Genomic DNA, 23,770 nt, shown 5'->3' with positions numbered 1-23,770 from the left:
CTCCAATTTTATCAATGCCCTGGAGTTAGCCCCCAGTGGGTACAATACTCATATGTGCCACAATATGAACCACACAAAGGATCATTTGTGCATCCTCACACTAAGCATGGATCCTGCTGCAATGATTGCCTCAGGCAACCACGGAGCTCTGAGAATGTGGAACTGCCCACAGTGATTACCCAGAGACCCAGCTCCTCCCAGTACCCTCTTGTGCAACCACAGGGTACCCACAGTCTCAGCAGACAAGGGTGTAGAGTATCTGCTCTGCCCCACCAACCTATCTCTTCCACAGAGAGGCAGACATTCCCAGAGCCAGCTGCCTATTGGTTTTCCACCTCAGCAGCTTGAGCCCCTCAGCCTGTGGCATGTTGGGAGGCTGGGGAGATCTCACAGTCTTACACCTGTGCCCAGCCCCCTGTCAGTCCTCTTAGCCAGGTTCAAAGTCAGTGGGGAATACAGATTTTTCCCTCTGTTAGAATCTCTGGATCACATGCATACCCAAGAGCCACTGGCTGAATGCTGTCTTTTCCCCCACCAGTTGCATCGGCACTGCTCCTGCTGGTATCGCTGAGATCTCGTCTTGGCCCAGCCAGTTGCTGTGTGCACACGCAAGGGCTTCCACAACTGCTGCTTATGCCCAAAATGGTGCCTGCCTTGTCTTGACCGTTGTCGGGTGCTGATGTAGAGGGGATAGGGTGAGAGAAAAGTGCCCCCCCACCTTTATTACTAGCTCCATACCTTAGGGCTCTAGGCCAGGATCACGCCAAAATCGCCCTCTGGGTTATCACCATGGGTTGCTGCAGAGTGATCTGACCACCCTCGCCAAGCTGGCGCTGGCTCCACTCTTGGCTGATGCAGTTGTGTGTTTTGTCCATGTTTGTGCTGCGCATCTGCACCTTCCACACAGGTCCACGATGTTCCTCCTCTTTCAGTAGAGTTTCCACTGTGGTTTTTGCTCTAATTCTCCCCTGAGAATGCACTGCCTATGTTTTTTTTTAAAAAAAAAAAAAAAACTATTTAGCCTAGCATTGTATCTTGTTCTGTATTTCACCATCTTGGAATCACCTCTTCAGAATTTTTTGTAAGACTTGTCTGGTGGTAGTGAATTCTCTGCTTTCGCTTATCTGGAAAATATTTTATTTCTTCTTCACTTCTAAAGAATAGCTTCCCTAAATATAATATTCTTGGTTGGAAGGGTTTTTTTTCTTTTAAAGCATTGAATATTTCCTCCTACTCTCTTCCAACCTATAGGGTGTCCACTGAGAAGTCTGATGTTAAACTAATTGGTTTTCCTTTATGTGTAACTTTATACTTTTATGTTACTGTCTTTAGGATTCTCTTTGTCCTTAACTTGTGTGTGTGTGTGTGTGTGTGTGTTTGTTTGTGTTGATAAAGCGGCTTTAATATTCTTAATGATCAGGAGGCCTGAAGTCATGTTGTGAGGTTTGCGATCTCTACCCGAGTCTGTCTTTAACTTTCAGCAGTTTAGTGACAATATGCCTCAGAGAAGACCATTTTTTGTGGTTGAGTCTGCTTGGAGTTCTTTGAGTTTCTTGTATCTGGATGTCCATGTCTCTTTCGAGACCTGGAGAATTTTCAACTATTATTTCATTTAGTAGGTTCTCAATACTTTTTCCTTTTATTCTCCTTCAGGAGTACCTGTAATATTAATATTTGGTAGTTTAATGGTATCCTATATTCTGTGCAAACTGTATTCTTTTTTAATCTGTACTCTTTATTTTTTGTCTGATTGGGTTATTTCAAAATTCTTGTCCTTGGAGTTAGAAATTCTTTCCTGCACTTGGTCTATTCTGCTGTTAAAGCTGTCAATCACGTTTTATTATTTCACTGATTAAAGATTCATCTTGAAAATTTCTACTTGGTTGTTGTTAATGAATTCTAACTCCTTAGTAATATTTTCTTTAATGTCACTCATTTTTTCATTTCCTTAGTCTGTCCATATGTATTTTATTTCATCTTTGCAATTATTATTCTGAATTTTATATCACTTCATAGATTTCCTTCAGTTCAGGATCTAATTCTGGATGATTATTGTGTTCTTTTGGAGGCATTATGCTACCCTGTTTCTTCATGTCTCCTGTGTCCCTATGTTGATATTGGCCCATCTGGTGTATTCCTCCCTTCTTCTTTATGGAGTAGGTTTACTGTAAAAGAGTTTATGGTTTAGTTGGAATGCAAGGTATCACCTGGCTTGTTGCTTTGGTTTTGGTTCTAGGTGAGCCCAGGAGTATAGTCTCTCAGTGATTTCTTTTGTCCTCATCAGTCTTAGCTGTATCTTTAAGTGACACAGTGCACTAGCCTGCTAGTCCGCTAGGAATAGGAGTATGGCTTTGAGATGCAGAAGTGTTTCTTTGGGTGTGTATCTTCGGTCCAAAGAGAGTTTAGTGTCCGTCTCCCCGGTGACTGTGACTATAATATCCAGTACTTTTTTTTTTTTTAAGATGTATTTATTTGAAAGACAAATTTGGAGAGGGAGGGGGACAGGTGTCTTCCATCCACTGATTCACTCCCCCACATGGCTGCAATGGCTGTAGCAGGGCAAATCCGAAGCTAGGAGCCAGTAGCTTCTTCTAGGTCTCCCACATGGGTGCAGGGCCCCCCAAATTTGGGCATATTCTGCTGCTTTCCCAGGCTCATTATCAGGGAGTGATTCAGAAGTGGAGCAGTAGGGACTTGAACTGGCAACCACATGGGATTCTGGAGTTACAGGCAGCAGCTTTACACATGATGTGATAATGTCAGCCCCAGGGCCTTGTCCTCTTGCCAAGGGAGACAAGAGTGGCTGCCTGTTTGTCTTACAGGCAATTCTGAGTGATGCTGCACTGGCTTGTGGCACCAGTTGCTGTGGCTCTAAGGCTGTGTGATATGGATGTGCCCTTCTCGAAGTCCTGCTAGAGGAGTTTCAACAGGTGCTGTGGTTTATACTATCAACAGCTATAGTCTTAGGGTTAGGGAATGTGAACTGAAGCCTGTTCCAGTACTACAGGTTGACTACAAGATATACAGGCAATTTTATCCTAGAGGGTATGAGTCCAGAGAAGTGGAATGGAGGTAGGTTCTTCCCTATGTCTACCAAGTAGATTCCAGTGACACTGAGAAATTTAGAATGATTTGTTAGAGCTCTGGTGTTACAGGGTATAGTGGGGTCATTACCACATCTTCTATAGTGGGAGTAGATTTTTTTATGGGTTGCTTCTGGTGTTACCTCCCAGAAGCTAAGGTGAGTCCCCCTTGCTCATGTAGAGTGTGTAATGTAGCTCTGGTGTTAGTGCCCTGAAACTCCCACGGTAGCAGGTTGCAGAGGATCTGTCCTGTGCCCCACAAGTTGCCCTGACTCTAGGATGCTAGTAGAGAACAGAGGTGCATTGCACAACTTTGTGCTGCCAAGTAGGGCATTCTGCAGGTGTAGAGGAAGGGAAGAGCGAGGTGGCTTCCCTAAGTCAAGCTCGGCAGTTGCTCAGGCCCCAGGCTGAATTAAAAGTCAGTGGGTGAGTGGCTGTGGAATTCCCCCTCAGCTAAAACTGCAAATGAAGGGGTGCACAGCAATTGTTTCCTGCCTTGACCTGGTAAGACAGTAACTCACAGCTAGCAGCTGGCTATGCTATGCTGCTGGCTACAGTGGTGTCTCTGTCTTCTCTGATTGTGTCCCATGGAGTCTTTGTTTTTGTTTTTTCTTCACGTCTTTGCTGAAAATTTCTGGCAGTCAGACCCCTGAAAGCATAGTCCTTCCTTTGTTCTTTTCATGTCCAGAGCAGCATAAGTTAATGTGGCTCTACCCTATGCAGCTACCTTGGATCTCCGGAAAAGATCTTTCCAGGAGATGATTTTCTCTTTACCTGTGAGAGATACCATACCCAGGCTTTTGATCTGTTTTGCGTTTGGTCCAATGAGAAAAGTTTAGAATATAATTTCCAGATCTTTTTTCAATTGTATTACTATTTCTAGAGGTGTTGAATTTTAAGAATCAAATGTAATGCAGCAACTACTTTTTTTTAATTTTAGAGAATTTATTAATACATTAAATTCCTGGGGTGGGTCACAGCAAATGCACTGTAATTATTAAAATACTATTTTTATCGATTCTCAAGTAAATGTGATATTAATACAAACAGAACAGATGCCATATGGTTCATATGTACAGTTCTAGGAATATAATGATACTTCCCTTCCTTTATCTCCATCCTAATCAACATCTTTCCTTTCTTTTTTAATTTTGAGATAACATGTTTTTAATTTACATTATAGTCAAGGCTAACTGCTCCACTAAATAAAGAATTTAACAAAGAAAAAGTAAAAAGAACCTAGTTCAGCAAGAATATACGCAAGAGCTATAAACATTAATCAAATAAAAAGATGTCCATTTCACTCATATGCAGTAAACTTTAAATACAGATGGTTAAAAGTATAGTAGTACGTCATTTTTAACCATTGGTTTTAGGTTTGACAAAGATATAAAACAAGGCTTGACAAAACAAACTTGCAGTAATATTGATATATACAGTTATTTTTTGTTTTATGTTTTCCTTCCTGTGTTTGCTTTGTTTCATTCAACCTGATGTCCACCAGTTGCATTCATTTTTTTTTTTTTTTGACAGGCAGAATGGACAGTGAGAGAGAGAGACAGAGAGAAAGGTCTTCCTTTGCCGTTGGTTCACCCTCCAATGGCCGCTGCGGCTGGTGCGCTGCGGCCAACGCATCGCGCTGAATTGAAGGCAGAGCCAGTTGCTTCTCCTGGTCTCCCATGGGGTTCAGGGCCCAAGCACCTGGGCCATCCTCCACTGCACTCCCTGGCCACAGCAAAGAGCTGGCCTGGAAGAGGGGCAACCGGGACAGAATCCGGCGCCCCGACCAGGACTAGAACCCGGTGTGCTGGCGCCGCAAGGCGGAGGATTAGCCTAGTGAGCCGCGGCACTGGCCAGTTGCATTCATTTTGATGAAAATGGTAGAATTTCACTTTAGCTGAATAATATTCCATTGTGTGGAATACACACACACACATATGCATTCATACATATACCTACATACATACACACATGCAACATTTTCATTTTTTCTTTTACTATTGTGAATAGTGCAACTATAAGCATGTTGGTGTAGGTACCTCTTTGATACAATGTGTTTATGTCTCTCGAACAAACATCCAGTAGTAGCATTCCTGAGTCGTATGGCAAGCCTGTTTTCAGTTTTTTAAGAAATCGTCACACTGTTTTCCACAGGAGCTACACTAATTTGCGTTTCCATCAACAGTATATGAGAGCGTCTCTTTCTCCACATTCTTCTCGGTGTGTTTTAGTTTCTGTGTTTTGGATAGTAGCCATTCTGACCGTGGTGAGGTGATATCTTATTGGTGCTTTGATTTGCATTTCCCTTATTGCTAGTAATGTTGAACATTTTTCATATATTCACTTGCCATTTGTATTTTGTCTTTTAAAAGCTGTTTATTGAGGTCCTTTGCCCATTTCTTAATTGTATTGCTTGCTTTTTGAATTGCAGATATATCATGGATATTAATTCTTTGTTGGCTAAATAGCTTGTCTCTTCACTCTTTTGATCATTTCCTTGGCTGTGCAGAGGATTCTGAGTTTGATATAATCCCATTTGTCTAGTTTTGCTTTTGTTGTCTGTGCTTTGGGGGTCTTATCCTAGAAGTCATCATCTATATCAATATATTGAAGTGTTTCCATTATTTTTTCTTCTCTAGCAGCTTGATAGTTTCAGATCTTAACTTTTGTTCTTTGATCCTTCTTGAGTTGATTTTTGTATATAGGGAAAGGCGGGGACCTAATTTAATTCTCCTACATATGTAGTTTAGTTTTTCTAGCACCATTTGTTGAAGGGGTTATCCATTCTCCAATGTATGGTCTGAGCACTTTTGTCAAAAATGAGTTGACTGTATGTACTTGTATCAGTTTCAATGAAACAACTTTATATAGAACAAATTATACTTTTATTTGTACAAGTACATTATTAGTTATTCCAAATAATTATGTAAGTAAATCCTGTCCCACCTGTGGCAGTCTCTACTAAAGACTTTCCTTTTTTTTAAGATTATTTGTTTCTATTGAAACATAATAATTATACATATTTATAGAGTACAGTGTAATATTTTGATACATGCATACATTTTAATGATCAAGTTAGGATTAATCACTTAATATATTCAACATTTCTTTGTTCCACTAGTGACTTTCTATCTCCCTTAAGATAAATCTGGTATCTCTAATCACGGGCCACAAATCTTCATATGTGTCAAACTCTGCATCCTCAACTCACTGCTCCCTAGAATGTATCCCTCGCTGTCCCCTAATTTACTTCAGCTCCAAACTCTTCTCATCACATTACATACGCTTGTAATGTTCTTCAAGGAACCAGCTGTACTCTGTTTCATCTCTTCTAGTCCCTTGCTTAAAAATCGTTTTAAAATAAAGAGGTCTATCCTGACATTTCTTTATAAAAATCATCTTCCATTCCACTTGTATCTTCTTACATGGCATTTTTATTGCCACTTGATATGTTATAATTATATATCTGTTTTTCTCTGTAAGCTTTGTTGAGTGAATGAATTAAAACTGTACCTCAGGAAAAATCTAAATTATCAACTTAGCTTTTTCTAGAATCTATAAGTTCTGTTCCTTAGTTGCCCAGGGGACTCTGCTATGAAAAGCAAAGAATCAATTTGCAAGGAAAGATTAGATATGATAACCATAGAAGAAACCTGTTATTCACTATTGTTCTACCATTTTTCCTTTAAAGAGTGCAAATTCTTTTCAATGTACTGATCGTCACTTTTAGTTTGATATTGCCAGTCAATTAATAATCAGACATAGTTTGAAAAAAGCCACAGGTTTTGGCATGATTTAATGTTTACCTTTGTCTATTTTCTCATCCATACTGTGATGCCTCTTTACAGTTATATTGATTTTGGTTTTCACAAAGTTGATGGCCCCCTCTCATGCAGTAATATAATTTGAAACATTACTATTTGTATTCTAAACACATAATTGTTTAGACACCAGGACACCTAATCAGACTATTCTAGCCATGCTCTCTGCCCATTATAAACTCTTTCTGACATGATTTGAAATAATAATTAACATGCTTCTTTCATTTAGACTCAATTATTGTAATTTTCTGAATCTTTTAATTTCTTTTTCTTAGAAATGTAGTTAGCAATCTAATTACTTAGCAACCACATTAGTTTCTCTGTTCATTAAGACCCTTGTTCATACCCTCACCCACTTCAGAATTAAAATTCTGGAGATTTATAAAATAGCTCAATTTCAATGTTTCTGAAGCTATAGGGCAGTTTGAGCTGTATTTTTCAGTTCATAATGTTTCAGTTTATTATGGCATTATTATTTTCCATACCTCCAGTTGATTTGTGTCAGTTTTAGGAAGTGATTGCTTTGCTGATGTATTTTGAGAAAAAAAAAAAAGCAAAAACCAAAAAATTTAAAATTGACAGGGTTAACTTACTTGATTCCTTAGTCAGAAACTGGTATGTATTCCTCTTATCTTCCCCTGCCTTCCATTCCCACTGTGGAAAATTCCATTCTAATTCAGCCATTACAAGTAATGGCTTGTTGTCTTCCCAATCTTAAATTACTCATCTGCCCATTCTGTAAGCCATCCCACACCAATGAAAATGAATTGATCACAATGTTTTCATAATTTTTAATAGAAGGAATATCTCCCCATAGTAATTAACCTCTCTAAAATTAGGTCAAATACTATGCTTTTAACTTCTTTGTTTATGTCAAGAACAAGAAATATTTCTTTATGCTTTCTAATACCATATTGAATATATTGGACAAATCGCAAAGTCTTTTTCTGGTATTGATTTTACCCAATGTAATATAATTTAATCTAAGAATTTGAAGGTGAAGTTTCTTTGTGTATCTTGCATCTGAAATTCTTTTAACAAGTCAGTGTAATAATGACATCTTATACTCACAAACTTATATTTGTTAATTTCTACCAAGAATTTAGTGGTGGTCAGAAAAACTCCTTTTAAAAGTTTATAAGCCGGCGCCACGGCTCACTAGGCTAATCCTCCTCCTTGCGGCACCGGCACACCAGGTTCTAGTCCTGGTCGGGGCTCCGGATTCTGTCCCGGTTGCCCCTCTTCCAGGCCAGCTCTTTGCTGTGGCCAGGGAGTGCAGTGGAGGATGGCCCAAGTCCTTGGGCCCTGCACCCCATGGGAGACCAGGAGAAGTACCTGGCTCCTGCCATCGGATCAGCGTGGTGCACCGGCCGCAGCGTGCCAGCCGCGGTGGCCATTGGAGGGTGAACCAACGGCAAAGGAAGACCTTTCTCTCTGTCTCTCTCTCTCACTGTCCACTCTGCCTGTCAAAAAATAAAAAAATAAAAAGGAAGTTTATATTGTTTTCCACTGTTCCAAAGATAAGTTTATTATATCAAATTTGTGATAGAGTTGTTAAAGCAGCCAGAGGTGGTAGGCTTAATTGGGCAGATTCTTCTCCAGCTCTATTTGGTAGTTGGAAGAGTAGGGCAGCTGGCAATTGGATTGACATTGCTGCAGGGGTTTTGCTGGAGAATATAAGTCAGGCACACTAAACAAAACAAATATGGGCATGTTAGAGACTACCAGTCAAGACATATTTGAATTACAAGCATCATGTAGGAAATAGTTTTTAACTCAAACTCTGTCTTGGTAATAATTGAGTTAACAGCAGTAGAGTCATTCTTTATCTTTAGTAAATAGAAATACATTTTAATGTGTGGATAGTGTATAGTTTTAGTTCTGATTGGTATTTAGAAATCCACTGATGACTTGTTTCACAATTAATTGTAAAAAATATACTTTAATGACTTGTGGATGAGCTGAGACACAAGGAAAGCTAAAGCTATTTATCTATGAAATGGTACACTCTCTGACAAAATTAGCAGTAAATATATCTTTCCTAAAAATCCTAATGAGTATTTCTATATTTTAGGGTTCAGTTGGCAGTAAAGGTGAATTTGGTGTTCCTGGAATTCCTGGAGAAAAGGTACATTGTTTTGCTATTTGATTAAACTTTGTGGATGTTTTGTCATATTCTATCAGATAGAATAAAAAATATAAAGAATAACTCTTATAGTTTAGAGGTCAACAAACTGTCGTCCTACAGTAGGGCTGCAAAAGACCCCTCAATGTATGATTCTGTAAATGAACTTTTATTGGCAACAGTCACATTCATTTGTTTTTGTGTTCTCTAAGTCTGCTTTTGTGCTATCTGCAGGGTTAAATAATTGTGGCAGAGACAGCGTGGCTCAAAATGGGTAAAATATTTACTGTCTGGTCATGTAGAGAAAAAGCTTGCTTGTCCGCAGTCCAGAACATTGATCACTATTCTGCTAACAGCCCTAAGGCTTCTCAAATTCACTATGTTGTGTATGGATACAATATCTAAACACATATTTCACTGCAGAGAAAAATTAAGTAACCTAAACACTATATAATATGGTACTATATGAGGTTCCATAGTTAGAAACGCAAGAAATATGTTTTAATTCTTCCATACCATGCTATAATATAGTTTCTAGCTCCTAAAATATCTGACTTTTGTGTTTTCATCTCTGATGTCATGAAAATCATTTTAAATAGTGAGCTCTTTCACAAGTGGTTAGCATTACAGTTCGACATCTTATTTCCATAGAATATTTAAAATTATTACATTTGTATATTTAACTGCAATTACTTCTTATTTTTCACACACAGGGGGAATTCAAAAAGTTCCATGGAAATGTATATTATACTTTAAATCCATTTTCCATGAACATTTTGTAGCCTCTGTGCAAAGTAACATTAATAACTTTGCTGATTACTTATTTCTAAAGCTTACGTTTACTTACTTATTTTTATTTGAGATGTAGAGCAAGAGATAAATGGCACCCATTCCCTGATTCACTCTCAAAGTGCCCTCAACAGCCAGAGATGGGCAAGGTCAAATTTTGGGGAGTTAGGAACTCAATCCAGGTCTCCCCTCTGGGAGACAAGGGTTCAAGCACTTGAACTGTCCTTTGCTGCATTCCAGTGTGCACATTGGCAGGAATCTGGAATCAGGAGTGGAGCCAGGGCTTGGCCCCAGACACTTTTGGCCCAGTACCACTCACTGGGTACTGATATACCCAGTCACATCATCACAGTTAGGCCAGACCGCATCTAGGAATCATTTAAGGTTTTATGTGCTGATGCTAAGAAAATGATCTTCTTAGGTAAAATAAATTCAGCGTAGGTTTTAATAGCTGTTCTAGCTGTACTAATTGTCACAGGGTTCTTTGTGGCTCATATCTATAAGGCCATGACCCTTGTGGGTTCTTTCCCTTTAACATTGGCACAGGAATAACTGAAGCTGAAGTGGTAGGTTGAAACCTTGTCAGATATTTTTAAGTGTGTCTTCGATAGCTGACTGCTTTACTGATAATGCTGCTTTTCTTTAAAAAATTAGTCCAATATAAAAATTCTTTACTCCTATTAAAATATAACTGTTGGGCTTAGTAAAATGTAGCAAATTTTATTGAATGACATTCTGCTACAAGTTAATGCTTGTTTTTCTTGCAAATCCTCAGGCTTAAGTTTGTTTGGCATTAATTGAAGACTTTTTATCACAAGTAAAAATTCCTTCAAATTCTTGCTGAAAAGTAATTCATTCTAAATATTTTTTTCTTAAAGAATACCCCAACTCCTAAAGAAAAGTTCCAGTACAACTTTGCTTACATACTTATTCCACCATTCTGTTCCTACAATGCATCGTACAAATCTGACTGTTTAAATTTTAAATCATTGGAATTTTTCAAATTGTTTTGAATATGAGAATCTTTCACTTCTATTTTTTTAAGCAAAAGCAGAATGACTAAAGATTTGGGACCATGAAACAAATGCTAGGACTTCTTTAATGTGGAATTAAAGTCAAACTTATATATGTTTACATAATAAGTTATGGAAAGCAGGATAAATCCCCCTGGAATATTTGAAAACAAAATTTGTTCAGATTTATATAAAAATCCATTACTTTTAACACTCCAAAGCAACAGATCATGGACCTTAATGTGTGAAAAACAGTTGCATGCTGCTATGATTGGCTATGGATCAGCTTCTCAACTCTTGAAAAAGGTGATAGCAACAGACAGGGTTCAATGCAAGGACTTGATAAAGTAGCCAACAGACTCAACCCAGGCCAAGGTCAATCAATTCAGTTGCAATCAAGGGTTGTGGTAATAATAACAGTTTAGAAAACTAGGTGTTCAGGCCAAGAAATTCACTAGGAAAAACATGAATTTCTTGGGAGAGAGGACATTTGAGGCACTGTGAAAGAACTGGCACAGACATCATACTGCAGAGTCGAACGGTGCTGAGAACTCAGGACTGTAGTTCTTTTTCTAGAAGCCCCATTTTGTGAGAAGAATCCTGTGCAGTCATTCATTCTATATTCTACATACAGTAAAAGTCAAAGAATATAAAGGAATATATCAGCTACTGATAATCTGGCTGGGACAAGTCATTTTGAGGCCTGGAAGCAGCAAACGTTAGGGCCCATCAAAATGTGCCTGACTGAGTCTTGCACTCGGTTAATGATCATCAGTGTCCGTGTGAAGATGCCCTCGAGAGAAGGTGAATGTGATAGAGAAGCAGTTCTATTTAAGGTATTCTAAAACCATGGCAAAGTTGTCCTGTCAAAGACTCTCCCATGTTTCCTCAAGCTGTTTTCTTCTGGGTCTAATTTACTTGAGTGGCTCTTAAACAGTCTCATAAGCATTTAGAAAATTCTTGCAACTTCTGATTGTGCTAAATGTAGCATCACGTTACACTTAGGCCCTGGTTCCCAGTTTCATGCCTTTTTGGAGACTCTCACTTAGCGACTAAAATCCTCTCAATATCTATGGAAACACTGAGCCTTTGACAAAATTCTCTCCCCTAGGTCCCAGTATCTGGTAATGCCAGCTCTGTTTCTAACATGTAACTTCATTTAGCTGAGGAAGAGATATGGCACTCATTGGAAAACTGATACCTCAAGGATGTTTTCCCACTTCCATAATCCACATTTAAAATGCTTAATATATGTAAAATGAGAATAGCATTTATCTATTGTTGTGGTAAATTGTAAAATATTTGACCCCAAGAAAGTAAATCATTTTTTTAAATTTCAGAATTTTAAAATTCCACATGTAAAGTTATGTTTTCAATAAAATACTTCGATTGCTTTATGATGAAAATACCTTATTTGATTTTTTGAGGTAAATGGCCAAAAAGTACCCCTTATTTGTTCTGAAAACATATGTACCTTCAGGCTCAGGCTCTGGCTTCCACATTTGCCTTAATGTGATATGCACATCTTCCATAGTTACTAACCTCCACTCTTCCTCTTAGCAGTTGTGATTTTTATATTTTTCCCCTTAGAATTACAAGTACTTAAAAGTAGTTTTTAAAAATAGAAATGTTTAAATGTCTCACTTAGCAAGAACATATTCAAAGTGCCATAGAACATACATCTTAGGTATAATATTCTCGAAGTGAAGGGTTTTTTTTCTTAATTGTTGAAAGTTTGGTATTTAAACCTTATAACTGACTTCTATTAAGAGAACAAAGCATTTTGAGCAGTATAAATTCAAATTAGTATACTAGGATCACTTTATAAGTATTTCCAAAGTGATTAATAAAATGAAGTGATGTGCATGTAAATCCCATTATTCTAAACAAACCTACACATTGAAGTTTGCCTACATGAGATATATATATTAAATCAACATTGTGAACAGAGTATTGGTATAAGGTGACATTTTTCTTTTGAGATTCAGGAGAAAAAGTAATACACTAAACAACAATATTTTGTGAAATCTACTTATGGAGTGGAGTCATGGGGACTTTTAGCATAAAGTATAACATTTAGTTATGCTCTTTTGTAATTATAATAATTATCACCCACTACAGACTAGCAGTAGGCATTCATTCAACACAGCTATGATTTTTGCCTGACAGACTTGGTAAATTTTCTATTATGGGTTCATATAAGAAAAATCTATTCTATGTAGCAAGTGTCATTAACTGGTGACTTCAGTAAGCTTGGATGGACAGAAGCCACTGTCAATCAAAGTGAGTAAATTGGCTGGTTCAGTTTCCGAGAAGTGAAAGACTTAATGTATAAGATTACACACACACACACACACACAATTACAATCACAACTTGGTATGAAGTGGGAAAATGAGATGAGGATTTGGGCAGTGGGAGCAAATGCTGCCACCTAACCCCCCAACATAACACTCAAATCATGCTTGCTATAAACCTAATATTTAAACTGAAAAGTTGTCCCATTGCTTATTTCACTTAGGTTCGTCAGTGTAACAGATAAATTCTTGCTAAATTATGATTTTTTTAAAATGAACAATTGTTTCCAGTAATTGTAATCCTAATGTGATCATCAAAATTAAATGCATACAGAGACTAATTTATGCTAAATATTCCATCTGCTGAATTACTTAATGCTTAGGAATCTATCTCTCTGCCTTTCAAATGAAAATAAATAATATTTAGAAAAGAATTTGTTTTCAAATGTGCACTTAGGGGCCAGTGTTGTGGCAGAGCAAATAACGGCACCCTCTGCAGTGCTGGCATCCCATGTAGCTGCCGGCCCAAGTCCGGGCTGCTCCACTACAGATACGGTTCTCTGTTATGGCCTGGGAAAGCAGTAGAAGATGGCCCAAGCACCCACGTGGGAGACCTGCAGGAAGCTCCTGGCTCCTGGCTTTGGATGGGCCCAACTCATTCCATTGTAGCCATTGGGGAGTGATCCAGCGAATGGAAGACCTCTCTTTGCCTCTGCCTCTGCCTCTCTGTAACTCTACCTCTCAAATAAACAAACCTTGGAAAAAAAAAAAGTGCACTTAGTGGAAAAACTTTTAGCAAGCTAATTTTATGGAGTAGGTATGCAGCCAGTGGTAGTCTTCATTATTGGTCCTTGCAATACATGTAACTCTGGGGCAAAAACACCAGTCTATACTGCCTGGGTTTGAACCGCAGCTCAAAATCTTACTCTAATTTAGACCACGACACTTGATCTCTCTATGTCATTTTCTCCTTTATAAATTGTGGATTATTTTGTACCTACTTCTAGCTTTGTTTCAAGATTTAATGAGGTTATTTATGAAAGTGCAACTTAATAATATGTAAATATTTGGTAAACAATATATATATATAATTTTAAAAATAGTTTGATTCTATTCTAAACCTTGACTTCTTATTATGAGATAATATCATTTGAGGAAATTTATATTATTTAGTCAAACTATATTCAGTGAAAAAAAAAGTCAGAAGTCATATATGTTAAGTCATCTCTTAAACTGGGTGTTTAGGAAACTACTTAATTCCTTACTTTAAAGAAGTATCAGTCAGGGTTTGAACTTTTCGCAGTAACAATAGCCGTTGCTTGGTAACTATTATGTGCCACACATTATCAAGAGAATTTTTTACATTAGTTTACCAATCCTTATAACACCTGGGAGAGCCAAGGTTTATTGTCACTATTTCACTGATTAAGAAACATTGTCTTTAAACTCACAGACCCCTTTTAGACTCTGCCTAACTTTTGAGATGCTGACTCCTCCTCCTGTAGATCATGTCTACCTTTTAAGAATCACCACATGTGTGTTTTTTCCTCAACAAATGAGAAGATTCTATGTAGCTTTACCTCTGGAACTAACTAGCATGAAAACGAAGCACGTTTATTTCATTTGTTTTCCAGATTGAAAATCATGTTTGAAATATGTTTTCAAGCTCCATGCCTTATTCTGTGGAAATGCTTACTCTTCCTGGCAACTCCAAATTAACCTTGACACTGAACCTAGAAAATTCTCCTTTTACATTCTTCACCATAAATGCTTTTGATATATTTTTACACATGTATTTATGTATAATGCAATATGCCCATTTTAACAAAAACAAAGGTGTTGGTCTTAGTACTATGTCTGTTTTATACAAAAAGGAAGGAACAGAGCTTCTTGAGGTTAGAGCCACAGGCACCAAGGCACTGGAGCAGTGCACCTGAGCATGTGATGAGATACTTGCCAAGCTGCCTGGCTTAAAAATAGCCAGACTAACTCTCCTCATTGTGAGGAGTTTTGTACTATGAGTCTTTTTCACCATAAACTCTGAAGCCCTCAGTCATTGAGATGAGACTGAAAGAGGCAGATCCATTGTTCGCTAACATTCTTTGTATTTCTTTTCTGTTGTAAAATGAAATGACTGAACTTTGAGTCTTGATTTTCCCTAAAAATACATTTTATTGGACAAGACTGCAGCCTCAGGAATAAAGGCAGATGCTGTTATAGTTTATTTCGGCACAGACAAGGCTGGTAGCTGTTGTGAATTACAATGAATGCTGCCACAGCCCTGGTCCAGATGTAGCACTAATGCCTCAGAGACTCTGAAACTTATAGGCGTTTAGTGAAAAGAATTTCTGTTTAAGTCATCTGCTTCCTCTGCATTTCCAGATTCATGAAATGTTTCAATGGACAATGAGAATTAAGATTAATTCTGGAGTTCCTCCCAAGTTAAAAAGTTGAAGTATCTACTTGTTTATGACAAACTTTATGGTTGAAATTAAAATGATTAAATGAGAAGAAAAAAAAGGACAACCAACTTCATTCTAATGATGAGATAACTTCCCTTCTGATGAATTTATCAAGATCTATAAAACAAATCTGAGCTTTACATTAGGAAAAAAAACTTCTTAAAAAGATAATCATCTGTATACTTGCATTTCATAAAATTCTGTAATGAATGAAGATACACTCAGATTCAGATATAGAATTTAACTTTCTTATCAGGCCCCATGTTCACAGGAAAAAAAAATGCCACAAAGAAAACAATTTTGCCAACCCACTTGTTGACTTATCCATGCTACAAGAATGAGATTTGAATTAGAATTTACTTTTACATGGAGTGTTAATTGTCTCACCTGTAGACATGTATTGATACAATGTAGCACTAAAATATTCAGAAATATAATCAGGACACAGGTGATAAAAGGGCAGGAAAAAGAAAAAGTAACTTACTCTGCAGCTGATTTTATTTCTTAATGGTTTCTTATTCCCTCTAATGCCTTGCACTCGCACCCCAAGTAGAACAGTTGGCAGAGAACACAACAGATGGATGGCAAGCTCAACACATGCCATGTATCTGGCTCCCTGGCACTTGATTTTTATTTGCTAAACAGCCAGATTTCAAGAACCTAGTCTGCTAACATTCCTATTGGGTTTAGTGCACCACCAGCAACTAGCACATAAATATTAAAATATTGCCATAAAAAAGATCACACATGCTCTGTTTCTCTGCATAGTTTAGTAGCTAATTATTTTTTTCTTGGTGTAGACTGCTGAAGTTTGCAACACTGAGTTTGAAGATGTAACTGCTGTTTTATGAAGACATCTATGATTTTTGATATTAGAGTTTTCTTAGAGGGACTCTGTCTAAAGGAGCTTTTAGTAGCCAACCTAGGGACAGCCATAACAGGTATATGGTACTGGATAAATCTGTCAGGGAAGAGTAGAATATTGGAATGGATGATCACAGACAACTGGTATCTTTTCTTCCCTTTCACTGTCACTGAATTTTTCACAGAAATTTGAAGCTTCTGAAACTTTTCATGAAGTCTCCCTGGCCTCTAGGCAGAATTAACAGCTCCAACACTCTGTTCATTTAGCACTTGGTTTACAGTACCGATGTAGTGTGTGTCTGTATCGCCTGCTAAAATGTGAGCTTCTGGAGGAGAGCAACCAAGCAACTGGCTCAGCAGAGGGCCCCTGATTGATTCTGGATAAATGTCGTCTACGTTGTTCAGAACTCAAGAGTAATTAGCCCTAGGCCAGAAAGAGAGAAGAGAAATAAGAGACAACTGCTAGAAAACTATGCTGAGTGGAATTGGGAAATCTGTCCCCCCTCCATGGCCAAAATGCTTCAATCCAAATCCTCCAGGCTCTGCGGAGCCATGCTTCAGGAAAATAGGAGGGAAACGGACTTCTCTACCTGGCCAAGCTGCTAAGTGTTGCTTCCCAGAACAAAACGTTAATAGCAAGAAGTGTGAACATCTTCAAAATCTACTTTCCATTGTCTCTTGGAGAAAAAAATATGCTCTCCTTTTTCTCTCAAGCATCGGTCTTCAAGGTACCTTGTTCTTTTGACCATATTTGGTTTGAAAACCTTTTGGCTTTCCTACAGCACTGCTGGGGCATGTTCCTCTGTGTATCTGCATAACCATCTTTCTCAGAGCTAAAGATAAGTAACGAATGGCTTTAGTGCATTTAAGTTCCAGTAGAAGTAACTGATATGGAGTGGAACTATAAATTACTCATCACGAGGACTGCTTTGGGCAGGAAGTTCTTTGCAGTTACTGGTGTCATACTGTCCTCAATTAGGAGCTGACTGATCACCCTGTCCTCCTTATACCTTAACTCGCTTCTCTCCTGATAGAATAGTTGATCTAGATGCCATTTACTACACTTTAGATAATTCAGTAGATCATTTACATTAAATGTCTTCTATTTGCCTGTTAGTCTCATTATGTTTCAGGTTCATTTAAAGACTATCTATAGTTAGTTTCACAACAAAGTAAAATGTTCAAACATTTGTTTCTGACAGATCTACTTTGAGAAAATCATCTCTGTTACACAGGAGACAAGATTTGTAATGAGTTGTAAACATTGCCTATGGCTCAATTCTGTATCTTTGTTATTTTTGGAAAGAAACTTTTGCCTTTCCAGATTATTTCAATATTATTTATTTTTTATTTGAATAACTCTACATAATTTGTATTTAATATCCAAAAGAACTGTAAAGCAAAATGCCATTTAAAGGAAAACTTAGTGGTTATAGTTGACTACAAGAGTAGCACATATATGCTATTTATCAGTTATTTAAAGCAAACAAGTTATATTGAAGTATAGTAGCTAGAACAAGGAGGGGTGTGTGTGTGTGTATATGTGTGTGTTTTATCTGTATGTGAGATAGAGAGAGAGAGATGGCCCTCTTTTCTGTGTAAGACTAGTTACTGGGTGATATGCTGAATTCCGAGTGCTACATTTTATTGTTCATGTCTCTTATTAACTCATCATATACAATTATTTGTCTTCTAGCTTGCTAGAGCAGTAAGTCAGACAACATTTGCCATGTAGTGCCTGTGGAAGTGGCTAGCCATAAACACTCCAGGCCCACATTCGTCCAAAGGGCACTCCCACCGAAGGGGACTGCTCTGCTGTTCACATGCACCTCATATAGCCAGCTTAACCTGTTGCAGTTGATTTCTCAACAATGTTGCAGTGGATTTGTTTCTGAGAGGAGGAGCATGGTGGGGGCAAGAGGTGCGGATTCACAACACAGACCCCGGGAGTCTGGTGAAAGCGGGCTTGAGGCAAGCAGCCTGCAGACTCATTTATTTCAGTTAGTACAACAGCTTATATAGTCAAGACCAGCCAATCCGGTCAAGGGGTGGTCTATGTCCCAACAAATCACAGCCTGTTGCCAGTCGGGCTCTTGTTGCCAGGCAGTTTCTGAAACCATCCAATCACGGCCTGATGTCAGTCAGGCTCTGTTGTCACGTGGTTTCCGAAGCCATCCAATCACGGCCTGTTGCCAGGCAGTTTCTGTTGTCAACGGCCATCTTGATATGACCTTTTCACCTCATTCCACCACATTTCCCCCTTTTCGTTTATTTTTGAGCAATGGGAGGCATGATTCTTGGCCATATCATTGTTGACCCCGTTTCCATGTGGTCTCCGTATGCAGCTGTGCCTGTTCCCCAGGGGATCTTACCCATCATTGACTAACCAGTGTTCAAATAGAGAGACCACAGGATTGCTTGCTCAGATAGGGGTAGGAATGAGGAATAATGGTTATCAGGAATGGCATGACCGCACATAGGTTGGGCCGTTTGAGTGGCTGACCAGAGTTAGTGGGGTACAAAACAGTAACAGATGTGGCTATGGGCAGTTTCTCAGGGTAGGGTGATAGGGCAGGTCCGTCTGCTAACAAGGTGGACTCTCAGTCTTGTTCAGCTGATTCTGATTGGCTGTCAGTTGCAAGCTTGATGTTTCTTGCTGGTACCCAAATGGCTGTTCCGCATTCTCTGGAAAGACACAAGCATATCCTCGACCTTTGGTTAGCAGAGGGTGTGGTCCTTTCCATTCCCCTGTCAGGAGGTCTTTCCATCTAACCACAGGGGCTGGAGTCTGGGATGGAAAGGATCCCCAGTGTTTATAAGCTGGACTGATCCCTTGGGAATCAAAAGTAAGAAAATTGATAGTGAAAAGGACCCCAGTCAAAGCAAGCTGTGGTCTAAGGGCATATGATTGTTTTTTGTCTTTGTAAGAGATCTTTAATCATCCTATAAGTTCTTTCAATGATTGCCTGTCCCTTTAGGTTGTATGGGATACCTGTGGCAGACTGTGTGTTCCAGGATTTCAGGAAGGAATTAAATTCCTGTGATGTATACGCTGGCCTGTTATTAGTCTTTATGGTCCAGGGTGTGGGGAGCAACTGGGAGCAACTCGGACTAGACTAAGTTACTGGAATTAAGACTTATTTTATGCATCTGCTCTCCCACAATATGGCGCTGGGAGAGGAGGAAACAGCTTCTGCACAGCTGCCTCCAGTTCAACCAATAAACTGTAGGACCTGCTCCTGATTGGAGGAGAGCAGCGTACTCGGCGTGTGGGTAGCAGAGTTGGGATTGGTGGAAGAGGACTATAAAGGAGGAGAGAGACAACATGCACCAGGAACATCTATCTGAAGAAACACCTGTGCAGCCCCCGAAAGAGCCGGCCGGCAGTGTGCCGCTCCCCCGCGGAAGTGGGGAAAGTGGCAGAGGGAACCGCCCTTCCACGGAGGTGGAAGGGACGGTAGCCAACCCGGGAAGGACCAGCAGCAAACCCGGGGAGGGCCGAGCAGACAAAAGAACAGCGCAGGGTCCTGTGTCGTTCCTCCACGAAGACGGGGAGTGACACAGGGGACACCAAGGACCAGCATGGCTGATTTAACTGCCTTTATCAATTACTGGCCTTTTCTCTGGATTGGGCTGTTGCAAACACAGCCTTTGAATAAGTATCTAGCACCACATGAACAAACTTAAGTTTACCAAAGGAGTTAATGTGGGTGATGTCCACTTGCCATAGCTTATTAGGAGTAAGGCCTCGCGGGTTCACTCCTACTTGTTGCAGTGGGCCTAACGGGGCGAGGGGTGCACAATTCTTGCAAGAGTGCACTAGGTGTTTGCATTGGCTCATTGTTAGCTCTGGGAAAAGCAATTTTATGTTGCTTGCTGACATTTGAAATTTTTGGTGTAAAATACGGGCTTGTTCTAAGTGTCCAATGGAAGCCGTGTTGCAGGTGATAAGACGATCAACCTTTCTGTTGCCTTGGAAAATAAAGCCAGGTAACCCAGTATGTGATCTTGCGTGTGAGATATACCATGGGTATTTTCTGTTCTCAGTTAGCTCTTTAAGTGTTGTGAACATCTGGTCAATTGGCTTATTGGTCGGGTTAAAGACTGCAAAAGGGATCGTCTCTGCTACCTGTACCGAGTATTTGCTGTCCAAAAATATATTTACCGGTCCATCTTGGCTAAGGAGTAGAACCTTGACTATTGCCCTTATTTCTCCCAACTATTGCCCTTATTTCCCCCGTGGGGTTCTACATGGATCTTATCTTTTTCCTTCTCTAACTTATAATTATTCTTATTGGGACTTCCTTTTCATAGCACAACCGTTAATTCTCAGCACAAGATGAAGAGTAGATGCCTTTTGAATGTCGTAGTCAGACGAAGTTCATCCATCCCCCAGTTGTTTGCCAGCAAAGATCAGTCCTTGTTGATCAGGAGGAATGCCTTCCTTATTCTGGATCTTGGCCTTCACATTTTCTGTTGTATCTGAGGTTCATCCTCAAGTGTTATGGTCTTCTCCATAAGGGATTTTATCAAAATCTGCATCTTGGAGGCTCTCCCCCTGCCTGTGACAGATCAGAAAGCCCGAGTGTTACATCTTCAAAGATAATTTACTGACCAGTTTGTGTGAGCAAGGGATGTACTCTTAAGAGGTTATTTGCTATTATTTGAAAATAATTATATTAAATAGAAGGCTTTTTAGGTGCACAGAAGCTGCCATGTATCATATGTATAAGATTTTTTTTCCCCTGTGTGCAAGTGACAGGAGAATTAAGAATAAGGGGTAGAAATGTAGGGAAGATTAATTTGCGTTCAGATATCACACATAGGATTGTTTCCCTTTGTTCTCCATAGCACAAATTAAATAGTAAAAGTACCTGACTTGAAGATTTTAGTATCTCATCAGATTACTTGGTAGAGGTGTGGTGGATATAAATGTATGCATCTACGCTTGTTTGTATGTATAAGGCTATTTACCCTGCTTGTCCTCTAGGTACATGAGCATACATATCCTTGTGTACAAATATGTACATTTAGGATAGCAGGTTTTGAGAGAGGAGACATTGAGTTCAGCTGCTCCTAGCTACCCGTACCTTTGTATTTATATTAATATGAATAACGTTTCAATATATATTTCTTTGATAACTGGGTTTCCCTTTTTTGAAACGGTGCATAAGAATAAGCAATAATATCTCATTCATTTTATGAGGTTTTAAATTGACCTTATCCTTAAAATTAATGTTATCATACAAAAAAACTTCAGAAATTCATGGAAAAATAGAATTAAAGACAAAATACATTTCCATAAGTTTTTGAAGATACATCAGATATGCCCATGTGTTACCAGTATTAAGGACCCAACAAATACACAATGGATTTTAAAAGATTGAAGTTTTAAACCCTATGCAGTAATTTTTTTTACAGAATACTTTAATTGCTCATTATAACAAATTGTTACAATACATAGGTATGCAAAAAAAAAATGAACATCTTACTCACCAGAAGCATTTACTGTTAATACCTGGTATTTTAGATATTTTTCTATCTGTGAGTATGGTGTGTATCCTAGTTACTTATGCATGTGTGTATACATATATGTCAAACACACAGAGCTACATATTCACATATACAATAGATAAGGGTAGGAATTTTTTTAAAAGATTTTATTTGAGATGCAGAGTCAGAGACGGATAGACAAAAAGGTCTTCCATCTGCTGGTTCAACCCCCAAATGGCTGCAATGGGTTGAGCTGAGCAAGTCTGAAGCCAGGAGCTTCTTTCAGGTCTCCCATGCGGGCGCAGGGGCTCATGAACTTGAGCCATCTTCTGCTTTCCCAGGCAAGAAGAGTTGGATCAGAAGAGGAGCAGTCGGGACACAAACCGGCATCCATGTGGGATGCTGGCACTACAGGTGTAGGCTTAGCCTGCCATGCCACAGTGCCAGTCCCCAGTTAAGACATCTTTATTACAAAAACAATATCAAAGCACAATATTTTTTGTTCTGCAATGTAATATTTTTAACCTAACATTACTTCCCAAATATGGGGGAAAAATCATCTTTCCTAAATTATAATGGCTCACATTCAAAAATAAGGAAAATATAGCTGAACAAAAATAGGTGTCTTTTTTTAATTCCCCGAAATATGCAGCAGATTGCTAACAACTTAAGAACCATGTAAAAACTAAAATTTTGAAGAATTTGCTGAGTAAAGCAGGATGAGTCAGAAGTGACGAATCAAAGCCAGATTTACTTTTTTGTTGCCTGTTTTATTAGCTTTTGTGTTTGAATACTGGCATTGCACTTCAGATATCTTTTCCAACTATTTCATTCAACATTCAATTTAAGTAAATTTTCTTTTAATGAATATGAATTAATTACTGGAGAAATAGTGATATATTTCCTGTTTTTTACTAAATTCACACAGAAAATTATGTTCCTGGGAAATACACCATTAAGTAAAATGAGAGGTCCAGTTTTTTTTATGAGTTATAGGGACGATTGCTTAACTTTTTAAAGAAATAACCACTATAGCATAGTTTCCACTCTGTTGGCCTGATTCTAGTTATTTTCAAATTTTGTGCTGAATTGCAAACTCTACCTTTCTTTGCTTGGTCTCCCTGATATAGGTTTGCAAACTATATCCTACAGAGTTTGATTCCTTATCAAATGTCCTTTAGAAAACATGTATTTTTTGCATAATAAGAAAGATTGATTCTAACGTCAAATCAGAAAAAACAATAATGTATATTTTACATGTAGCTGTGCTTACTGGGGAAATATGAAGTGATAAAAGGAGGTAAAATGAAATCCTTGGATCAGTTTTCCAGAAAGCCACCACCTAGCCTTAAACATCACCTAAATTTTTCCAAAAACTTCTCAAAATTTCCTTTGGATTCTGGAAGTGGCAGTTTTTGATTTTTCTGGGAAGATGAGTACATGTTGTGTACAAGAGATCCTCAAAATATTCATGGAAACATTTTATAAAAAAACTGTGCATGGATTTTGGATTTTTTTCTACCACATTAAACATAGCTTTTAATTACACTTTCCATAAATGTTTGGAAGCATCCTTGCATTACAGTAGTAGTATAGGCTACACTAACAGCAGCAGCATCATTAGCTTTTGCCCTGCATTATGTTACACATATTTCATTTGCCAGCATGTAATTTGTAACTGGAAAAGGATATAAGCCCTTCACCATAAAAATCTATAGTATAAAATATAAGCTCCAGAAATAAGTTTTGAAAGTTGTGGTTGCTATGGGAACCATTGATTGTACTTTTTTTTCAATAACAAGCCAAAATATTGACTGGAAACCAA

The 23,770-nt window shown here is 38.5% G+C and overlaps 1 protein-coding gene across 2 annotated transcripts in view; it reads left to right on the top strand.

Moving 5' to 3' along the window:
• Nucleotides 1–23,770, top strand: part of COL19A1 (collagen type XIX alpha 1 chain) — a 415,341-nt gene that overhangs the window by 99,891 nt on the left and 291,680 nt on the right. For both annotated transcript variants that reach the window (XM_051855527.2, XM_051855528.2), the window contains exon 10: nucleotides 8,979–9,032. In XM_051855527.2, coding sequence (XP_051711487.1) covers nucleotides 8,979–9,032 — 54 coding nt within the window. The remainder of the gene's footprint in view (nucleotides 1–8,978; nucleotides 9,033–23,770) is intronic.

This window comes from Oryctolagus cuniculus, chromosome 5 (genome assembly GCF_964237555.1).
Source record: "Oryctolagus cuniculus chromosome 5, mOryCun1.1, whole genome shotgun sequence".
In the NCBI taxonomy this organism is placed as follows: domain Eukaryota; kingdom Metazoa; phylum Chordata; class Mammalia; order Lagomorpha; family Leporidae; genus Oryctolagus; species Oryctolagus cuniculus.
Note: the sequence above shows the minus strand (reverse complement) of the source record. Positions and strands in the feature narration are given on the sequence as shown.